The sequence below is a fragment of the Pungitius pungitius genome, chromosome 19 (genome assembly GCF_949316345.1).
Source record: "Pungitius pungitius chromosome 19, fPunPun2.1, whole genome shotgun sequence".
NCBI lineage: Eukaryota > Metazoa > Chordata > Actinopteri > Perciformes > Gasterosteidae > Pungitius > Pungitius pungitius.
This window is the reverse complement of record NC_084918.1, coordinates 10,217,822-10,239,224: the sequence shown is the minus strand read 5'-3', so window position 1 is coordinate 10,239,224 and position 21,403 is coordinate 10,217,822. Positions and strand designations below refer to the sequence as shown.

The 21,403-nt window shown below is 45.0% G+C and overlaps 1 protein-coding gene across 1 annotated transcript; it reads right to left on the bottom strand.

Moving 5' to 3' along the window:
- Positions 1-2,310: 2,310 nt before the first annotated feature.
- Positions 2,311-8,600, bottom strand: eef1e1 (eukaryotic translation elongation factor 1 epsilon 1). Its single transcript, XM_037456399.2, has 4 exons — positions 8,485-8,600; positions 7,587-7,784; positions 5,198-5,293; positions 2,311-3,979 (listed from the first exon to the last, which is right to left on the bottom strand). The coding sequence occupies exons 1-4, from the start codon at positions 8,566-8,568 to the stop codon at positions 3,836-3,838; spliced, it is 522 nt and encodes a 173-aa protein (XP_037312296.1). The 5' UTR covers positions 8,569-8,600; the 3' UTR covers positions 2,311-3,835.
- Positions 8,601-21,403: the final 12,803 nt, after the last annotated feature.

The following is a 21,403-nucleotide window of genomic DNA, read 5'->3' as shown; positions in this document are numbered from 1 at the left end:
CACAAACCTCATGCTTTTAAAAAAAATGTTGATTTAAACTTGAGAAAACACAAGCAGCCCTCGCTGGGGTCCCCACATGGTATCTGTTTAGCCGCCGTCGGTCCTCCTTGTTGCGGAGATACGTTTTTGTCGGTGATATGTGAACACAAAGTGGGAGTGAGAAACACACACTTCCATCCTTCACATCCACAGGACAAACTTTACTGTAAGCGCTACCGCCCCCCCCCCCCCTCCCCTCCTTGTGTCCGTCGCATCCATTGCTCATACACTCATGTAATTGCAACAGACAATCAGATGCCATCTTTATGGGCGCATGGTACAACTGTCACAAAGTGTAAGGCGGCAATAAAGCGCGGCCGATACGTCCTGTCAGAAGAGCTTACGACGCGCCGGTGCCGCCCTCACCGCCACGCGGCGCTGATTGTTCCACCCAATCAGTCAGCGAAGGAGACGAGGAGGCCTGTTCCGAGCAGATGTCACGGCCGATGCTCTTCCCTCTCCCTGACGTTGTTAATATGAATTAATGAAAGGTGGTGTGGCGGCTGCACGGCTGTTTGTTGTTGAGTGGGTGGACCGGTGGGGAGGGAGCCGGGGCTCAAGGTGACGAAGGTGTTAGGAGACGACGAGGAGGTGACGGCGGTGACTCGCATGAAAAACAGCCAATGCCCGCTTGAGGTGAATCCCAAGGATCCTGAGTCCAGGTCACAAGGATTGTTACACTTGACATTGTTTGGTGTTGCTGAAAATGTTTTCAGGTGACGACGCAGGTCATTGTCGTTACTAACGACTTTGGCTGAACTTAAATGTCAGGCTGCTCTTTATAAATGATTGTGATCCTACTTGCGTAGCACGGACCAGGGGGGCAGTTAAGCCACTAATGCAGACCAGTAAACAGAGCCTCTCTGGTAGTGATCATGCCCATTTCGTCATGTATTATTCATTCTCTGTTATAAGGAATGTGCATACCCCCCGGCTTGTACTCCTGTTATTTTTGTAGTTGCTGATTCGTTGGGTTTACATGGGCTTAAACAGGCCTCCATAGCCAGTGAATCGCTGTGAAAATACCATTGTCAGGTTGAATCCTAATCGCAGAGTTTAATGGCTTTTAAAGCATTAACACCTTTAGAGGGTCTTTCTGAAGTCTGGACTGCAGCAGTCAATGATTGCAGCAACACCTGACATCAACATGTTTTGGTTGGTTCTTCAGCTCTTTCGACCTCTCTGATCTGCTGTGTGTGGGAGAGTCCCCACGAGTTTCCACAGCTCCGCGAGATAAAGTCATCAGCAGATACTGATGATCATCACACCTTTGTGACCTTTGACATCCGCCTCACCATGCGGCGAGAGGAGGTCAAAGATCAGCCCACTGCCGTGGGGCAGGACACAGTTGGTAGATTGGGGGGGTCCTGAGCGTATCAATTTAAGTCCCCCACCCCCCACCCCACCCGTTCGCCTTCAGAGGTTGGTGGGAAGGTCGCCTCTAATTGGAGCCTGTGTCCTGGTTACCTGCTGTGACCTCATCAGTGTGTGGGGCTTTGGGTTGGATCAGGGAGAAACCCGACTGTGTGAGAGCGTATACGCCGCACCGGAGATTCCTCCAACGGTGACTGGTCCTCTCCGGATATCTTATACTTGGAATCCTTTACAAGCACTTTGAAAAGTCTCCTGTTAGAATACAATAAAACAACTAAAAAGAATCAACTCCACTCAGCAATTCAAACGGCTCAACTTTTGATCCCAAACACAGAAAGAAGGAGGTCTATTTCTCATCACCTTTCCTAATTTACTTGAAATCTTTCATCACAGTCTCACCTTTTTTTTTGGTCATGCATTAACATGCGTGACCAACAATCTCATCGACCCGTACAACTCAGAATGACTTAATGATAGGGTCAAATTCAACCAAGTGGATGCACATTTTTTATAGATTATTTCTCTAAATTGTAAAATATTATTTTTGAACCTTGCTTGGTCAGTAAACATTAAAGAACAATTTGTTTAGCTGTGAATTCTAGCTTCATTAAATTCTTCTCAGAATGTCCGTCTGATGCTGCACATTTGAAACCGTGCTGCAACCAAATGTTAACACAACCGAGCGGACAATGGCTTCTTTAATGGAGGATCACATCGTAAAAGGGCCCCCAACTAGTCACAAGGCCTGCTCAAATGACTGCAAGCTGTTTTTATCCTCCCCATCTTCACATGCCAACACACAGAAAACAGTCTTCACAGAACTGCACTGAACTCTCACAGAGAACAATGTCTTGGAGAAAGAAATACACTGAAGAAATATGCGGAGGTCAGGGCTCATGAGCTGTGTATCCTTTAGATTTATTTGGGTGAACACCATGGTGACAAAAAACAACAACACAGAAGCTACAAAACTCGCGTGAAGAGAAGATCTTGAAGAACAACAGAAATTTGATGCAAACACAATGTCACTCTCCTGCTTTAGTGTACAAGTTTCCTTTAAAATATCATTTCATTTCCCACTTCTCTTTCTTCAAAATGTGAACTTACAGGATGTGCCGCCGAGGCCTGTTAATGGTGCTAATAACAAACATCCAGCCAGCAGCAGTGAGGCTATCCGAGGCACGGATCATTGTTCACATGTCACAAAAAGATCCCTCGGCCTCTGGGTGCTCTTTTTCCTCTCCCTCCTTCTCCCTCTCTGCCCCCCACCCCCCCACCCTGCTCTCGCTCGCTGCCTCCCTTCGTCCTTCTCTCTCTCTCTGCCCCCGTGGGAGCGCGAGGGTTGAAATGACACACAGTGGCTGGCTGTCGCCCAGGGGCCCCGGTTCTGGCCCTGGCTGGCTGGATCTGTGTGGCAGCTGGTGAGCCCGCTGCCCTCTCTCTGGCCTGCAGCATCAACAGTGGTGGTAGTGGGACTGATTGGAAGCCTCACTCTGATCTCTGACTCTGGGGCTGACGCTCAAGTGCTCACTGCTGCCCACACGACTGGTGGCGAGGAAGTGGATGCAATCAGGAACACACACACACACACACTCAATTCTCCAGTGAAATGGCTAAGAGTGGCATGTGAAAGGCATAGAATCCTAAGAAAACAAATGGTAGAATCATTGGGGTCCAGAGGAATGCAGAAGGACTGTGCTCATTATGGGGTTGTGATGTTGAAGCACCCGTATTTGGGTAAACTGTTGCCGATGAAGCATTCATATGGCCTAAAGGAGGCGGCCTGCTCTAGAGACGCGATGTATCACCAGTAAGGTAACATCTCTGAAGGCTTAAGAGCATGTTCAAGGCTCAGAATAGACTAAATAAATCCTCATTCTTTCACCATTTATAAATAGAAACAAGCTGTAAGCAGTTTCCTGCAACCCGTACAGGCTTCTCTTTGAAAGCAACTGAACAATCTTAAAATTACCAAAACAAAACAACAACACAAAGGTTCAACTGTATAAATTCACATTTTTGCTCTCCAGATAAATAAAAGGTTAAGACACCAAACTGCTGATGACACGTAATCAATGAGTTGAAGTCAACACCCAAAGGCACTGGGCAATGAAATTTTTTGTTTTAAAGCTATGAACTGAACTTGATATTTATTAGTAAGCAATCCTTCAATTGCATTTCAGCACTGCCTGCACTTAAACTGCTGTTTTGTGTGTTGCTCGTTAAAGATTCTTCTGTCAAACCGTACACTGTAGATCCAAGACACACACAGGCGAGTTCGGATTAATCACCAGGGGAAAACATAAAAGGCAGGAATCATGAAAACAGCAATAAAAACCTTGTAAAATTACAACTATGTGGAAAGGTGTTAGGGGTGATGATTTAAATTCGGAAGGTCAGAAGAGGGGGAGGGGGGGGTGTCTCAGTAGTGTTTGCTGCTGTAAATTTTGTTCCTGAGCACAACTACGGGAGGAAGCGGGTGCCGGATGCCCGGGTAGTGCTGAATGTGGTCGAACCATCGTGTCACATTCACATACTGCTCCTTCTCCTGGACGGCAAAGTCCACCTGAGGGAGAGATTGTAATAAGAATTATTATGAATCCCTTTTATCTACAGCACATGCAGGGCATCTCACTTTAATATTTGATTAAATTAAGCAATGTCCTATCCAGTCAGTTAATGACATTTGGACCAATGGACTGGATGAAATTACTTGTTTTTTGTTCCGACTATTCTAATATTGCATCTTAGTTCCTCACACTGAAAGTTACTGCTGCAGTACTTTTTATTCCTTTTCAGGTCCAATTGATCACAACAGAACACACAGAAGCCAGAACCTGCTGGTAGAAACTTCACAATATATCATCTCATTTCATAGGGTCACAAGCACAAGTTTGGGTCAAACATATTTCCCTGATATTCATCAACAAAAAACTCCTAATAAGAGAAAGAATCTCATCAGATGTTTGCCTTTTCATTACCTTGTTAACTGGAATGGGGAAATTCGCCAGACAATTCGGCCTAAAACCATGCGACAATCAGTCCGGTTTAATGTTTGTGTCACGCCGTTCTCCCGGAATTGAACATCAGGGCGGGCTGTGGTTTAGGGTCGGGCCATCTGACCCTTGCCCCTGAGGTTCAAAACCACACTGATTGCGAACTAAAGTGACGCTATTCTTCCTGGTGGCGGTGTGGGTGCGCGGGGGGGGGGACCTTCCATCACCGCCACAACCACTGACATCTCTCAACATGTGATCTCTCCCATCCTCCGTCTTCCCCGGTTCCCGAACTCGCTTCCTTTGAGCACTGGAAGGCATAACAAACTTACTAGTCCCTGGTCTGAGGCTAAAGACATCACTTTGTGCCACTTCGCTTCAGTTCTCTGGAGAGAAGTGAGACGTGTTTATAACCCGCGTGTTCCTTGCCAACTTGTTCCTGATGGCCTTTGGCCATGTGACTGGTCTAATTGTGTCTTATGCACAGTGACAAATTGCTTATTAAAATTGTGGTTTGATTGAAGTGATTAATCTGAATACTTTTTACTTACTACTATTTAAGTCGACCTTTCATTTACTTCAACTAATTTGTTATCAGGTTAAAATCCAAAGTTATGCAACATCCACGCTGACCCAAACTTAACCTCCTCCAGAACTACGTCAGTCAAAACGCAGCAGATGTTTCTGCGACACATCATGGTTTAAGTTATTATACACACTTGAGAATAAACTTGAGTGTAAAGTAAGTGTAGGGTTAGTAACTTAGTAACTTTACAGTAGTAACTTACTATGAGTGGATGGATTCCATAGAACATGAACGTGTCCGCTAAGGTGAACTGGTTTCCAGCCATGTAGACTTTGTCCTGCAGGTAGAGGTTGAGGTCCTGCAAGGCAATACAGTGAAATGGGTCAATCTGTGTATTAGGACAATTCTATTTATTTCACATGACATTATACATTACTTGGGAAGGACATTTTATTGATATGAATACAGTCAATGAAGACTCCTTTAAGAGAGCTTGTTCTTCCATTGTGGATTCTATGTCTTTATTTCTTACAACATGCTACTCTCCCGATGGACACATCCGACCTAAAGGGCTTATGTATGACAGCAGGATCGTTAACCTACATATCTGTGGGTGCGTGAGGTACACCAAGTCTGTGTGTGTGTGTGTGTGTGTAAGAATACTATTTAACCTTAGGGGCTTTAACATCTCTCCCCATGACTGGCGACTGCGCACAGATGCTGTACAAAAACAGGCTAGTTGTTTACTTCGCTAGCAAATGTCTACAACTCTCGCTTGCAGATCCAATGAAGCTGCCCTGAACTTGGGCGCCATGATGTGCGCATCTCAGCCCGCGTCTGTGCGAAGTCGTGCATGCAGGCGCTGGTCCCAGGGGAAGGCGCCGTCTTTAGCACTTGTACATTGTGTGAAGGGAGCGCGCCACGCACACAGAGCATCTTGGGGGCAAATGGAGTTATTGTGCGGCAAGAGTGGGTGATGCCAAACAAGGCATGAAGACTGCAGACTTCCTCCCCTTGCACAACCGGAATCCTTGCTTTTCTTAGCCTACAGCCATGGAGCTGAAGCCCAGTCGAGCATCGGAGGAGAGGCACCGCCCCCCCCTCCACTCCTCTCCTCCCCTCCAGCGCACATGGAACAACGAACCTGGGTACCTCTCTGCCTGCTGCCGACTAAAGTGTGCACACCAAGCGAGTTGGCATGAGTTATGGAAAATTATTTAAGCTGCGAAAGAATGTTTTACTTTAAGATGGAAATAAATAGCTTAGATTACAGCACAAGATGCATTCATACTGTAGCAATTCCTTCTGTTCCTTTGTTCTCATTTCTTTCCAGAGTGGTTTTATGCGGTCATGATGCCCCAGACAGCATTTTCTATTGTTGCTCCTCGATCATCCAGAGTGACCTCACAGTGAGTTTAGAATTCCAACTCAACTTCATATATTGCCCATTACTGTTTATAGGTGAAAAACCTTCGGAATGAATCCTGAACACCATTAAATGCTTGCGTTGAAAAAACTCAGTTTTCTAATTCTGTCATGCTGCAAAAACATATAGCATAGTCGTAAATGTGAAATTTAGTCTATAATGCAGCACATCATTTTGACTGGACACAAGCGGGAACTAACCATGGTTTAATTGCTTTGTCTGTTAAAGTGTTTGCTTCACAAAACCAACATACTTGTGTGGCGGTAGGATCGCAGTCGGCCTGACTGGTTTAACGCGGGTTGACAGACAACTATTTCAAAATATATTCAACTAAATTCATCTTTGGGTTCAAGCCGAATTGGCCTTCGGCGTTTGTCATCACATTACATGAGTGACAAGATGTTCGCTTCACAAACAGGTTTTTTATTTGCGTCCTGGGGTGAGAAAGTTTAAGAAGTCTTGCTGTTGACAGTTGCCCCCCCCCCCCCCCCCCCATATTCATCTTTATTTATTTATTTTTATCCACGGATAATTTAATGGGAGATGACTAGGACAGGGGGCCACCGGGCAGGCACCAGAACGCAGCCGCTCAGGGTGACTTCCTTCTGTAAGTGGCACCATTAAAATATTTAAGAGGCCTGTCCAGATAACACGCTGCAGCGCAGCAGGGCTCCTCAGCCGTGCCACAACAGCGCATCACGCTGGGAGTCTGCGCGGACACACAAATAGGCAAACAAACACGCGTCACGCTGACACCACAGTGCCGAGAGGCGCCTCGCGTCCTGCAGGCCGGCGGCCCGCCGGTCCACTTCACGCTGACTGGCACATTAAGCCGTTTTTCTCTGCTGCGTGGGGCCATGTCACTGAAGGGCCATGCATCAGTCCGTATCCCTGTCGCTTTAACAAGTCATACGCACAGTGGCCCAGCTGGTGGAGGGAGGGAAGGGAGGGAATGTGGGAGAAACTGAGATGAGATGCTGGGGCGCCTCTCAAAGGTAAAGGGAATTATTTAGAATTATTATTTTTCTTCTTCTTCTTTTGCAGTCGTGATGAAACCAAAACACAATCAGAATTAAGACAGCCAAGATGGGAGGTGAAAGCTTCATCCAAGCAGGCTCGGAATCAATCAATGAATCACAAGTACAGATGCATACGAGTGTGCAGAAACGAAAAGGAAGACGGGAGACATTTCAAAGACTTCCACCGCCTCGTCCGCCATCTGTACCTTCAGGACGGTCTTGGCGTCCTCCCTCGTGCAGCCGTCCAGCTTGGTGACCCGGTACTCCAGCCACTGCTGCACCAGCGCCCTGCTTTCTGCAGAGTCTCCCAGCAGCTCGGGGCGCTTGGCCTCTTTCGCCAGGTGACAGGCGACCGTCACCAAGCCTACCAGGGGGGGGGCATTGGCCTTCTGCAGCACAGGCACCTGCAAAGAGACGTAGGAGGATGGTGAGACGGTGATAGAAAGGGGGATTCTCTTCTCTTATTTGATTTAAATGCAGAGACCAGCTGTGCCTGTGTTTGCTTGTGTCACTTTAAAGAACCTTCTTCAGTTCCAAACAGGTCGAAAATGTACCCTTGCTATTTTGTTTGTTTGTCCCCCCCAGAGCCAGTTCAACGATGGATGTGATTGTCCGCGTTCCCCTTGAGAAAAATGATTGAATGAAGTTGATTACTTAGATTAATAAGTAATACATAGGTTTTGACTCTGAGGCTGTCAATACGTTTCCATTCATTGTGCAGTGGAAGCCCACAATGCGAATGCACGCGCATCGGGAATGACGTCGCACTCTGCCTCGCTTTAATTCAACGGACGGGCATGCGCACAGCACGGGACTGCTTCCATTGTGCCGAGGAGTGGAAACGAGACAACTGGCAACGAATGTCGCTGCGTGGATGTGATGCATCGGCCCAGCGGTGAAAAAGATCACTAACTGAAGTGATAACAAAGGGTTGTTATGGTTATGACACGATGATGCCGGCTTATTCAACACACACGACTCGCTCGTTAGCATTATCTAGCTAGCTGCTGTGTCCTCGTTACAGTAGTGGTCGAGCTGCCTAAAAGAATGAAACAGCGTTTTAAAGCCCGAAGAGGATACCACAAAGAAGTATGGTCATGTCACCTTTTTCTCCCCCTGTGTACTGTATTTGTTCGGCTTTTTCAGTCCTAAATATTTCTCCAGCGATGATAGCTCCCGTAGAGCCATGTTCTGACTGTCGAAGGGGCAGTGCAGTGTGCGTATGATACGATTGGGTCAAACTCTCAAGTCCCGCCCACCATGGTTTGAGTGCTAGTTGTGTTAACCAATTAAACACAGCTTGCAAGTCTTTCCCCTACGTTGCGTCAAGCCATTACCAAAATACCATAAAGTCGAATAAAAAAAGTTAATGACAAATAAAACAAAAAAACAAATGAGACAATAAAAAGTAGGTAAACTATATATGAGGGTATTTGAATCATTTACCAACATTAAGAAAATAACTTATGATTTATAAATAATCTATTTTATTGTAAACATTGTATATAAAGGAACATTCTACTTAAGGTCATCTTTACTGATGTTATCTATTAGGCTGATGTGTTCTGTGAGTACGCTTGACAACATACTGAAATAAACTCCAAATACTGATTTCATTTAAATTAATAAACACCCCATCTCAGTATATCGTTATTGGATATGAGCATATCCCAGCATTTCATAAGGGGGCTAAACTGCAAGCCAAACCTACTGGTGTGGGATATAATCTGATCAAAGATGGGTGTTACGCAATGCTCCTCGTCCATAGCATACCCTTTTTTTTTTTTGCAGAACTATCCGTAAGGGTTTGTGGTTTAACAGAATCAGAATGACAGCGGAAGGTCTGGCGTTTCAGTCAGAAGTACAGGAGCAAAGTTTCCCTGTCCTGTCCATCTGTCTCTGCAGCGTGTCCTGGCGGTGACATTGTGTGTGTCCTGTCCGTTTACATTCGCACAGGGCTTCTCTGATTTTCTCATAATGAAATGTCACCTGTCAGTCAAAATTGGGCTTATTAAGTATATACTCTCCAAGTGTGTTCATGTGATAATATTCTAGTGTGTGCGTGTGTTTGATACTGTACAGCGTGGGCAGAGGTGTCACACCACAAGCTTTCTTTGCATCCCCATCAGTCCTCCTTTGTTACAGCTCACCTGAATGACAAGGCTCGAGGTGATGTCAGCCATTGCTGCAATACAAATCAAATTCATATTTCTTCACTGGATGTTATGCAGACAGCAATAAAATATAAAAAGCAGGCCAGGGAGGCAGAGCCTGGGGGGTCTAAACCGCAGAGTACACCTGCGGTTTTCAAACTGCGTCATGTTAAAATATTTCCTACGTAAAAAAGACGATGGGGTAGCCGACAGCAGAATTAATTTAGACATATTCATGGTACTTTTTTTGTTTCTCCATATTTTCCACTTTTGAGGGTAACAGTTTTTTCACCACGAGGAGGGAAAAGATGATTACAATGTCCATATTCCACATCAAGTATTAAAATAAAGTGTTTTGTATGCAAAGCATACACCACGGCACCGATCAGCTTGTAATTAAAAGACGGCGCCTGTGAATATAAAGAATCCTTCTATATAAGTGTCATGATTATGTGACCAGTATTTTATGTCTACAATATGTCAATTGCATTGCAATTGAGTTGCATTGCTTAGACTACACAACAGACCAATGACGCTCTGGATCGCATACTTTGGTACATTTGAATAAATCATACACTCACTGTGTATTTGAACATATTAAGATTATTGTGACTACCTGCTTCATGAGCTCGTCCTGCACAGCCGTTGAATGTTGAGTTTCAGGGACCTCTTGAATCTCATTTGGCATTTGTGCTTCATGTGAACTATTTCCACCCATACATCCACATCTTTCTCTTTCACCATGTGGACTTAATATATAAGAACAGATGATATTTTTAAACCCAATTTGTTCAGAAAAAGCTGTCCGAGAAAACAAATTAATTATAAGAATGAGTACACAGACTACCACAAATGATTAGATGCTATGAAACAAGGTAAGGCTAATTTCTTCTTGTTTTTTTCATCTAACCATTTTTCATCTGTTTGTTTATAGCACGTCATAGACTTTTACCCTAGTGGGGCTTCCATAAATGAATGCCTGCAGCGTTAAAGTGCGTCTCCTTTAACTAAATGCCTCCAAGCTGCCACATCCTGTCTGTACTCAGGCGGGCTGAGGACAGCGATCCCCAGTGCCCGGGCCTAACTGTAGCCTGTGGGAGTTTTCTCATACCGATTGTGATACACAATCTGGGGTCACATTAGGAAGGAAATCTACAATGGGGGTCACCGTTAGTGCCGTGGGGCTCCCAAGGCAGGCATAGCGATAAACAGCTTCAGTCCTGGTAGATGTATCCCCCTTCTGCCCAGTCTGTAACGTACAATATGCCGTTACACTGATTTGTCTGGCTGGGATGCCGAGCCGCAGCCCCGCCTGTCTCCTCCGTTACCTTTCATGACCTGGGAAAGCTCTCTGACTGAATACTGTATTTTAACCACACAGATGCTCGCAGAATGAGAGCGGAGGGATTGGTTTTGAGTGGTCGACATGAACGCTGTCACCACAGATTGGTGAAATTGCATATTGGTGCTAGGTTGGATTCCAAGCATGGAGAGAGCATGGGGACGGGCGCCAGGAGGCGGGGTGACAGTTTGGGAGAAGGCCGCGAGTTGTGAGATGAAGACAGACAGATGTTTGGGGCTCGGCGTGCTGCCCGTACCTTCCGCTCCTGTCAAGTTTTTTTTTCTTATTTGATCTTGTCCAAAAAGCTTGGTGCATGTTTGACTTGAAAATAGAAAGTTTGAATAGTACACAGACTGGGGTGGAATTGCTTTTTATAATGTCCTTCCCTGAACATTTGTGACACGAGATTAGCATTGGAGGGCACGTTCGCCCGCGTGCACGTGTGTGTGTATGTGTGTTTGTGTAGAAGTAGGGTGGTTGCGTCTGTGGCTGATCAGTAGACGCCCCCGAGATAAACGAACGTAGTAATAAAGGCAGTTTCTCCATTTCCTCTTCCTCTGCTTACATGCCAACCCACACAGCTGTGGGACTTGCTGGGGGACACAGTACCAGCTCACAGTAACAACAATCCCTGTCCCGGCCTCCCATCCAGAAGCAGTCACTTAAGACTATTAATTACTGCTCTGAATTTCCTCCTCCGTACCCGTAGCCATCCGCGTCCCCCTCAGACAAACAACCTCCGTGGGAGGATCTTGATTATTATAGCATCTGAAAAGTCAGATTGTCTTTTATTGAAGTTGCCCACTGGCCATGCAGGTCTCTCTCTCTCTCTCTCTCTCTCTCTCTCTCTCTCTTTCTCTTTCTCTTTCTATCTCTATCTCTATCTCTGTGTCTCACTCGGGTTTGGTGTCTCTCGCCCGTGATTCAGACCGAATCTCGGAGGGAGCTGTTGTGTCGGGGCTGTCGCTGTGGCCGGGAGGTTGATGAGTGAGACTCCCATGTTGTTGGAGGTCCGAACTCACGCAACTCACGAGGAGGTTGAAGCGTGCACCCAAACACACTGTGAAACATGTGTGCATCTTCACTACAATGTTGCTGTTTTGTCCTTGACCAGCAGGGAGCACTGTGGGTCTTTGAAAGATCACAACGTCCCAGCTCAATTGCATCGAAACCAGGACTTAGAAGAGAGTGACTCACAGAAGTAGATGGGATCATGTATGGAACTTATAGCAGTTTTAAAACCACAGTATCTAGTAAAAATAATGAAACTAGTATGTTTAGTTAGCAGACTATGGAGCACCTTTAACAGCATTTTTTCAAAATCATTATAATTCTACATTGGAAAGTAAAGAGTTGAATGTATGTTTTAACATGTTCCACCCATGACCTTATAGCTACACCGTGTTAATCGGTTCCATAATATCAGATGAGGAGCAGTTGGGAGTTTAGTGCCTTACAGGGGCCTGTTTTGTTAAAGTGCAGTGCTCCGGGGCGCATTAATGACTTTTTCTCGCCGCATTTTCCAGAAGGTTAAAATGAAACTCCATCTTTTTCATGGCAAACTTTGAAATGTTTAAGAATCACGGGCGTATGAGAACGCATTTGGGAAACCTCCGTCTGGGTCTTAATCCTTCCACCCATCTGTCTTCATGTCTTTAACCCATTAGTTTGATTCACTACCTCTGGAGCGGGAAAGTGAAAGCTCAGTCCGCCACTTGTCTTTCCTATGACTGTGTCCACTATATCCCTTTCGCGTGGCACTTTATGGCCCACTGCAGAAGGGTGGAAGGGGCATGTGTGTGTGTGTGTGTGACTGAAAAAGAAGAAGGAGTGTGGTGGGGGGGGCAGGAGGAATAGATATAGGGAGATTCAGAGGGTTATTTGTCCCTCTTCCCCTCTCTGAGAGCTAGGAATCATGGTCTGCATGACAGGTCGCCAGCCCCCGTCGGGGGTGATCTATATGAGACCCTCTTTATTGGCAATTTCAACCCGGGGACAGATGAGACTGCAGCCAGCCAGCCGGACAGCGAGACTATGATGAAAGCGCCCGGGACTCACCTGTGACTCTCGCACTGAAGGCTGGAGAAATAATGCATCAGAGGTTATATGTGGAGCTATGTGCGGTGTGTAGATGTACGAGTCGCGAGTGTGTGTGTGTGTGCGTGTGTGTGTGTGCGGCAGAAATAATGTATGGCCGCTGTCATGCCCAGAGGTCTCAGTTTAGTATGGAGAAAATCACTGAGCTGTGTTGCAGGGAGATTTCGATCGAGATGGTTTGGATACTTTACATATTGTTGGAGTGTAGGGTAAATAATTCACTTGGAGCAACAGTCAAGGATCTGTCTGTGACTTATTGCTTTTGGCCTACTCGGAGTAACGCGGCTGTTGAACATGCGTATCCTGTAACAAAGTCATACCGCACTGCATGTGAACCACGTGAACTCCTTCTCTGCTGTATATGAGCTGAGTATTGTTCTGCCTGAGTGGCAAACATTAAAAAGCATTTTAAAACCTGGATGTTACGCTGATTGTAATAAAACATTAAAGCCAACAAAAGTAGTGAAACATTACTTGAAGATTCCAATTGAACTGAAACATAACTCCAGTCTACCACAGTCTTTTCTTAACATCCTGCACTGGGTAACACTGATATCACATTCAGCCCTGCACTCCAGAGTCTGTGAAACACATTTTCCCATTTTTCAAAGTCTTGAATCGCACGAGGCAAATCACTGGGACCTAGCATGACAACATTCAAGCTCTGAGCAGACAATATAACCCGGGGCCATTCCGCCATCCAACGCGCCGCTGAATGAAAGACAGAAGCTCACAAAGTGACGAACACCATGAAATAGCCCTTTAATGAACATTTGCTCTCATATGAGAAGGCCTGTTCAGTCAGGACCAGCCATTAGACCCGTCTCTCTGTGTTCACTCCTAATCGATTAGTACAGTCGGCAAAGCATTGATCAGCTATAATACAATTGGACTCATCAAGCCTTATGATTTTGAGAGTAGCCAATGCACACTCCTTCCTTTTAGTGTCTATATATATATATTATACGGTCATATATATATTTTAAGGTCATATTATTTAAACCCTAATGTTCTGCTTTGTGATATCGAGAATTGTATGAACTCTTAATTTGCTAATCCATTAGTTTGACTCATTGGCTGTAAAATTGATGCAATAGATCATCATAGATTCATTTGGAGATAAAGGACGGGATGGGTGACGCTCGGAAAATCTGTCAAGAGGAAAAAGCTCATGTTGGGAGAAAATCCGGTAATTTATTAATTTAAAATATTCTACAGATATCGGTACCGGTCCGCAGCCCTGGTGGTTGGTGACCACTGCTCTGGGATCATAATGCATTGGTGCTATATTGTGATGCCTACTGTCAAGTCTATTGTAATTTGCTAATTAGGATTTCCCTTCCACATTTGCAGTGATGACAGACATGAAGGTGCTCAGGCTTATGGTATTTAATTTCACTGGACTGTATTAAAGTAATAGGATATGTTACATGACATTATTTTGTGTGTGTAGGTGCTCGTGAGTTTGCCTCATAGCACAAATAGCACACATTACAAATGTGCACAATTTATTGCTCTATTTTTCTATATATAATTCTATGTCTTTGGCTCTTGTGCATTATGTTGTATGCTGTATTTCTGTTACTGCTCCTCCGTGTTTGTCATTCTGGCTCTCTGTGTTTGTCGTCTTCTGCCAGCCTCCATGTACACTCGGCCTCTAATTAACTTAATAAAGTGTAGCAATTCTGACATTTAGGCGCCTAATTTGCTCCGCAGTTGCCGATCGGCCGACCAGCGTTGCAGATAACGCAGACTGACAGGTTCAGAAAAAAGTCGGTTTATCTGAGGAATTAAAGGGGTAAAAGGAGGCCTGGCTTGGTGATAGGTGCTCTCCTCTATGGTGTGTGTGTGTGTGTGTGTGTGTGTGAGAGAAGCTATACGCTTGCATTCGTGTGTGAACTAGGATTTGTGCATTTGTGTGTTTGTGTGTGTAAGTGAAAGACAGGCCCATTTATTACTTAAATGGCCGATAAGGTGCGTCCGCTTGTTTAGGTTTATCAACATTGTCCATCCCAAAATTGTCCATCTAAAACGTTGTGACCTTTGCCTCAGGTTTCTCTGGAGCCTGCTGGTGGCGCTTTGTATGCGCCGTATACTGACTTTGCAAATCTCCCACTTAATAAAGCAATCAGATCTCTCAATAGGCAGAGAAACAGAAACGCACACTAACACACACTCAGCCATGCTCTGTTTGCAGACACAGCCAAAGACAATCTGCCCATCTACCTGGGGGGGACCTGCTAGCGCAAGAGCTGGCGGCTATACACATCCTCCATCAAAACATCACTGACAGAGAAGTCAAGTCTCTCTTTCTCTCTCTCTCTCTCTCTCTCTCTCTCTCTCTCTCTCTCTCTTTCTCTCTCTCTCTCCCCTCCTGCCGCCTCCGACCCGTAACCCATTTATCTTCAGATAACTTTGTCAGATTGTCAACCAAACTCTCCGGTGGGAGCCGAGCCCAAAGCCTATTACGGAGGAATCAGCGCAGGCCACGCGGCTGGTCACTGCTAAACGGATACTCCCTCTGAGCTCCCCCTGCCTTGACTGCATTATTGGGGCCGTTGTTCCCACATCCGCTCAAGTCAGCCAGTCAGGCAGCCGGTAATCATGTTGCTCAAATCCCTCATCGTTGGAAACAGCATTGTGTTATTGATTACATAAACAGAGATTGGCTAACACCGAGCAGATGTACTACTTGTAAAAGTGTAAGTACAACCACATTTTGTGTTGCTGAGCTCAGGTGTCACCCACTCCTGTTCTACCTCCCTGCCTTCCCTACGGCTGTTTTGGATGAAACGTGTGCACATGGTGAATAACCAAAACCTTTCCCTGTCCTGGTGGCAGCAGTAGTATCAGAGAGGCGTGTGTTTCAGTGTGTCTCCTGTGTGATTGCACCTCTCTCCTTAGCCCCGATATTTTGTGACATGTCGTCCAGGATACTCCCTCTGTGCCATTCCAGGACATCTTGGGTTCATGAATAATTTGCCACCTAAAATCTTGACTGATCCTGATTTACTCTGGGATGTGTTTAAAGCACCAGCACGCTGTGGGCTTCATAGGAACAGCTACCAAACTAAGGAGACTAACAACAGCAATAAAAGGATGTGAAGAAGGGCACGACACTGCGAGAGGGTGACGAGGGGAATCTATTCTTCTTCATAAGCGGCTGCTCTGCTTTCAGGGACATTTCTTGTTTTAAGGGATGGCACTCAGAGGCTTTTATTAGTTATTTGTTACATAATGTCCGAGAGTAAAATGTTGATTCTCCCTCTGCAATAAGGTGAAGTCAGTATGACTGGCATCTGACTTTAACAAGTTTCTTCTGGCTGCCTTGAACCCATGAACCTCACCGCATTAAAAAACAACAGTTAAAATGGAGGACATCATGACTCAAGGTCTGATATGTGAAACATTTTATTTCCAGATTTAACTGGCTAGCTTTCAAAATACAAACTATTTAAAAAAGCTACTCTTTTCATTATTGTAGCTAGCTTGCTAGAAATATGAACTTAGACACATAGATATATAGATACATAAAGAGGTGCGTAGAGGGAGAGTGAAAGAGTGCTCCCATGTCATCTCCCCTATAGCCCTGTGTGTGACACCCCAGTTTAACAGTGTAATGACCCGGCACTAACAACTTTCATTTGACTCTATCAGGGTCAACGTCAGCCCCTGTACTCTGAACCAAAGGCCATTAATGCACAAAAAGACAAGAGTACCACGATTAATTTATTATAAATAGAGGGTTAATGTATTCCTCAATTTGAAAAAGCCTGTCATTTAAAACCACAAGATTAAATGTGAATTGCTAAATAAAAAGTGTAAATTTCATGAACAAAAATACACCAGGTCTAGAATATACCATTTATTTGTATTTGCTTATCCCTTTTTGTGTCTATTCTATTCTAAAATAAGTCCTGCCAGTTCTGTGAATCTAAATACATTTTTCTTTACACCAAATACCGACAAATCTAAATGTGATGGGATTTGGTCAAATAGTATGAATAAGCAACCGATTCTAGACAGCGTTATTGGAAGTTAATTCTTCGACTGGTAAAACAAAATTGTGAAGCTGGTTGTTGGTTTAAATGTTGATGGATGAACTCTGATGGCTACTTTCTGCAGTCCAACCAGTTAGAGTTGATGATAAACAACCACTTTGACAAATAAAGTGACCTACTCTGGAAACGCAGTCTCCCCGCATGTGTGTCAGTGTTGACCCTAGTTATCGTGGCGTGTGTGTGTGTGCGTTGATGTTATATGCTGTCAGGGTACAGAGTGCAGGCCCAGGTGCTCTCCTCCTCGTTTAGGGGCCGAGCCCCTGAAGGCCGTGGTGAGGGCCTGTTGTTTGGGCTCGGGGGCTGAGCACTGAGATTTATTCTGTGGTGGAATCACTACACTCGTCACTCTCAATAGGATCTACTGGTGTTTACTAAATATACCAGCGGCGAAACGAGACAAATAGTTTGCTAGGTCCAGACACAAATGCTGTCTGCATTTAGGGTTTTCTAACTTCTTCTTTTTTTGCAAGGGACTTAAGCCCAACTTTGTTTTTTGCATGCAAGGCTGTTATGCCTAGCATGCAATGTGCTGGACTTTATTTGTTTCTCTGGTCAAAACTCCTACCTACTGTGTCTGTACCTAAGAAAAGATAATTGAAATCCAAAAAAAGGAATGATATACAGTACATCATTCATACAAATCTCTCTCTCTTGCAATTCACGAATCCAATCCATGACATTCTGAAATATACTAATTTGGCGTCTTGACGAGAGGATTGCTACTTTCTAGCCTAGCTTAGCTTAGCATTAAGAGGGAAACATTGAGCCTAAAACATAACAAATTCCCCCAAGTAGCTTTTTAAGCCCCCTAGTTTGTTCACTGAGATTTTTAATATGGATTTTACGTGCGTAAGATTGCACATCAGCAGCTTAGCTGAAGTACCAAATAATTATTTTATCTTTTGTTTGAGTTTCTGTAGTATTTGTATACTAGGTATAGGTTTATCTTTTCAATAATGCTGTACTGCAAAAAAAACAACTAATTAGGCTCCGTGATTTACTTTAAATGCATCCATGTACAAGCCATACAAAACATGATTGATTCATAATTGAACAACTTTATCTTTTGGGGGCTCTGTGACCATGGTGGTGGGGCCCTGGAGGGGCCAGACAGAGAAACAACACAGCTTAAAAACACAAACTCATATGTATTTAGGGTTTCTGCCTTTGTTAATTTCCCATCTGCCTTATCCACTTACAGACAGGAGAGTGGCTGAGATGTGTATCGCCCAGATACAAATTCACTTCCTGGAAACACTTAACCAGGATGTCCTGTTCATTAGCCTTGTCACTCATCAAATTAAAGTCAAATACAGTGCAAGCTCTTTTTAGCATATATTCTATATGGTTGACTGTGCACTGCGGATTGAACTTTGCCTCCTGTTTAAATGTTTAACTTTTCACTTAGAAAAAAAAAAAAAGGCAGTTTAATCTAACAACTTATTAGGCTTTAATTATTGTCCAAGCTTTTTTTTCTTTGTTGGATAAATGCAGGATTATTGTGAGATGAGTATCTCTCTGTAATGGATAATTCGGGCCTTTTCTAAACAACCCTTTCATTGCTTTTTTATCGGGCGGGCCACCATGTAGTGCGTGTAACACGGCAGAGACTAACAGACAATAATAATGATGACCTCCACTCTATGTGCTTCAGAAGCAATAAAGCAATAATAGGCCAGAAAACACAACATATAAGCCAGTAAGACCTGTCTGAAGACAACCAGACTGTGTGTGCAATGGCCGTGACTAAGTACACATAAATCATCTGAGAATGAAATAATGAACCGGGGATGCATTATATCGATTTCTTGTTTTTGGGGCTCTTCTGTTTTGAAGGCGAGCGGTAACTGACCGAGACGGACAGCCCCATCATTACCCAGAGTAACAGCAGGGAGCCTCCACCTCACCTTCCCAGTCGGCTGGCCCGGTCGAGCCGTGCAGGGACAATGGCACCGGAGCGGGCAGGAGGAGGGGGGGGGGGGGGGGGGGGTGACATGGGATGGAGGACTCATCGCTGTTGCAAAACGGGTAGCCTGCCTGTCATCTCTGTCTCGTCCACGCTCGCCAATCTCACTAACTACAGCCTCCCACGGCTCTCTCTCTCTCTCTCTCTCTCTCTCCCTCTCTCTCTCCCTCACTCACAGGCCGGCATTTCTACCAGTGCTGACAACCCACGTATAATTAAGGGCCATGAATGCAGCGCTACCTATGAGTGGAGATGACAGTGAGAGGCCTACCTATAGCTTCTCTCCTCCTCCATCTTCTCTGCACCGGTTGAGGAGCGATGGGGAGGTTGAGGGACTCGCGGACTCAATGGCCCTAATTGGCGGTCTCTTAAACCGGAGAGGGTGGGTCTGGGTGGGCGTGAGGAGGCATTTGGGGTGGCTTCTCTTGGATCGGGGGGGGGGGGGGGGTGGTTACATATCTAGACGTCCCCCCTTTCCCATCGCGAACTCCCCCGCCCCCTTCTTGCTGCGTTTCCTGGACTGCTTCTCTGTGAAGTCTAATTTATTAAGCTGGAAGTAAGAGTCAGAGACCTCAACTTAGTGCACCAGAAAAAAAACAATGTAAAATACGCATTTTCTCAACATAGTGCTTTGGGAGGCGGGTAACTAAGCATTTTGTAATGTGCTTTGTGGAATCAAGAGCAGCTTTTCCCGGCCCCAGAAAATGAGAGACACCAGACATCCCCAGAGAGAATATAGAAAGCGGAATTGACACGTGGACTGAACGAGAAGAGAAGGAGAGATGTAACGAGTGAAGAAGATGGACGGGGAAGAAAAGAGAGTGACAGGGGAAGGCGGAGGGTGAACAAAGTGGGGAGCACTCTCAGTGGCAAACCACAGGAGATCCCATTTGCTGCGGACGCTCGTGTATATGTGTCAACACGGGAGCCTTAATAGTCGCAGGACAACTCAAGAGGAGCCGTCCCTGCGCCGCTCAGTCCGCCCACACCCCGGTGTTGTTACCATGCCGTCGAGCAAACGAACACGCAGGGGGGGCGTGGGGGGGGGGCTCTGTCGTGAGCCGCCGAGTGATTAGAGCAATTACTCGTCAAGGATCTGTCACAGCCAATTCCGTCTGTCCCTTTGGTCTCTGCAGAGACAGGCGAGGGGGTGACCCAGACCTGCCTGCATCGGACCTCCTACAGCCTTCACTGAGAGAGTGTGTGTGTGTGTGCTGCTCGTGATAATATGCAGACCTATCATGCCTTAACACACATTATCTCTTGGTAATGATTTCACAGTGCCGAGGTGGGAGTGACGTTGTGTGTGTCGGCATTTTCTTGTATTATTGTATTATGCTATCTGTGTACTTTAGTCCAAGAATATTGTTAATTATGCCAGAATGAATATATGTGTGTGTAATTGTGCGACAGCCTCCTTTTTGCTCTAAATCATGTGCTTTGAATATTCTTTGACACACAAAGCGGTTGTTTAATGAGTTTATTTGAGGTGCAAAAGCTCACAAAAAGTCATCATGCACTGAAGACTACAGTATTTAGCTTTTTTACCTCATTATAGACGCGTTCAAAAAACAGTAAAAAAAAAAAATACATGTAAAAACAACAATTACTCATACACACACCAGAAATACTGCCGGTGTGTAGAGTGTGTAGCATTCAGGGATCAATGAGCAGAAATGGAATTTAACTTCATGATATATTTTTTTTCTTTACCTAATGTCGACCGTCTATTTCCCAACAGGTAATTTAGTTTATTTCTCTTTATATTCATGTATCGATCAATATCTATTGAGAGAACTTCTGGTTTTACCATGTTGGATTTTTTTTATAACAGAGCAATCAGCGGAGTTTAATTTTGCTATGAAAAAAAATCACAATCATAGAATATCACATTGAAATCATCTCTACGTTAATCGTTTATATCTGTACGCTACTTTCCTACCAGTTTAGCTGTACTTATTCTCTGTTCTCTCTCCTCTCCACCCTTCCCCTCCTGCCTGTTTGACTCTGCTAAATTCAGAGCTGTGACACTAACCGAAGGCTTTTGGCAGCACAGCACTGTTATGGAGGAGCGACTGGCCCTGCATATCCCCTGCTGCGAGAACCCTGGCCACACAGCTCCGAGATCGCTGCAGGTGACCTGCGCTGTTGCTGAGCCCTGCGTGTTACAGCGCACACTTGTGTTGTTGTGCGTGTGTGTATCTCGGCTCTGCCTCACCTTCCCTGCTGCAAGTGCACAAACATGTTATTTCAGTTTTGGGGTTAGAAAGCGTCTCTGAGGTCCATCTGATTCCAATGTTACAGCTATTTATTCCTCCTGCATCTATATAGATGCCCGGTCACATGTGAGTTACAGCTGCAAACATGAGCAGTGCTTTTAGTTATGCAAAATCCTTAAAAGGTG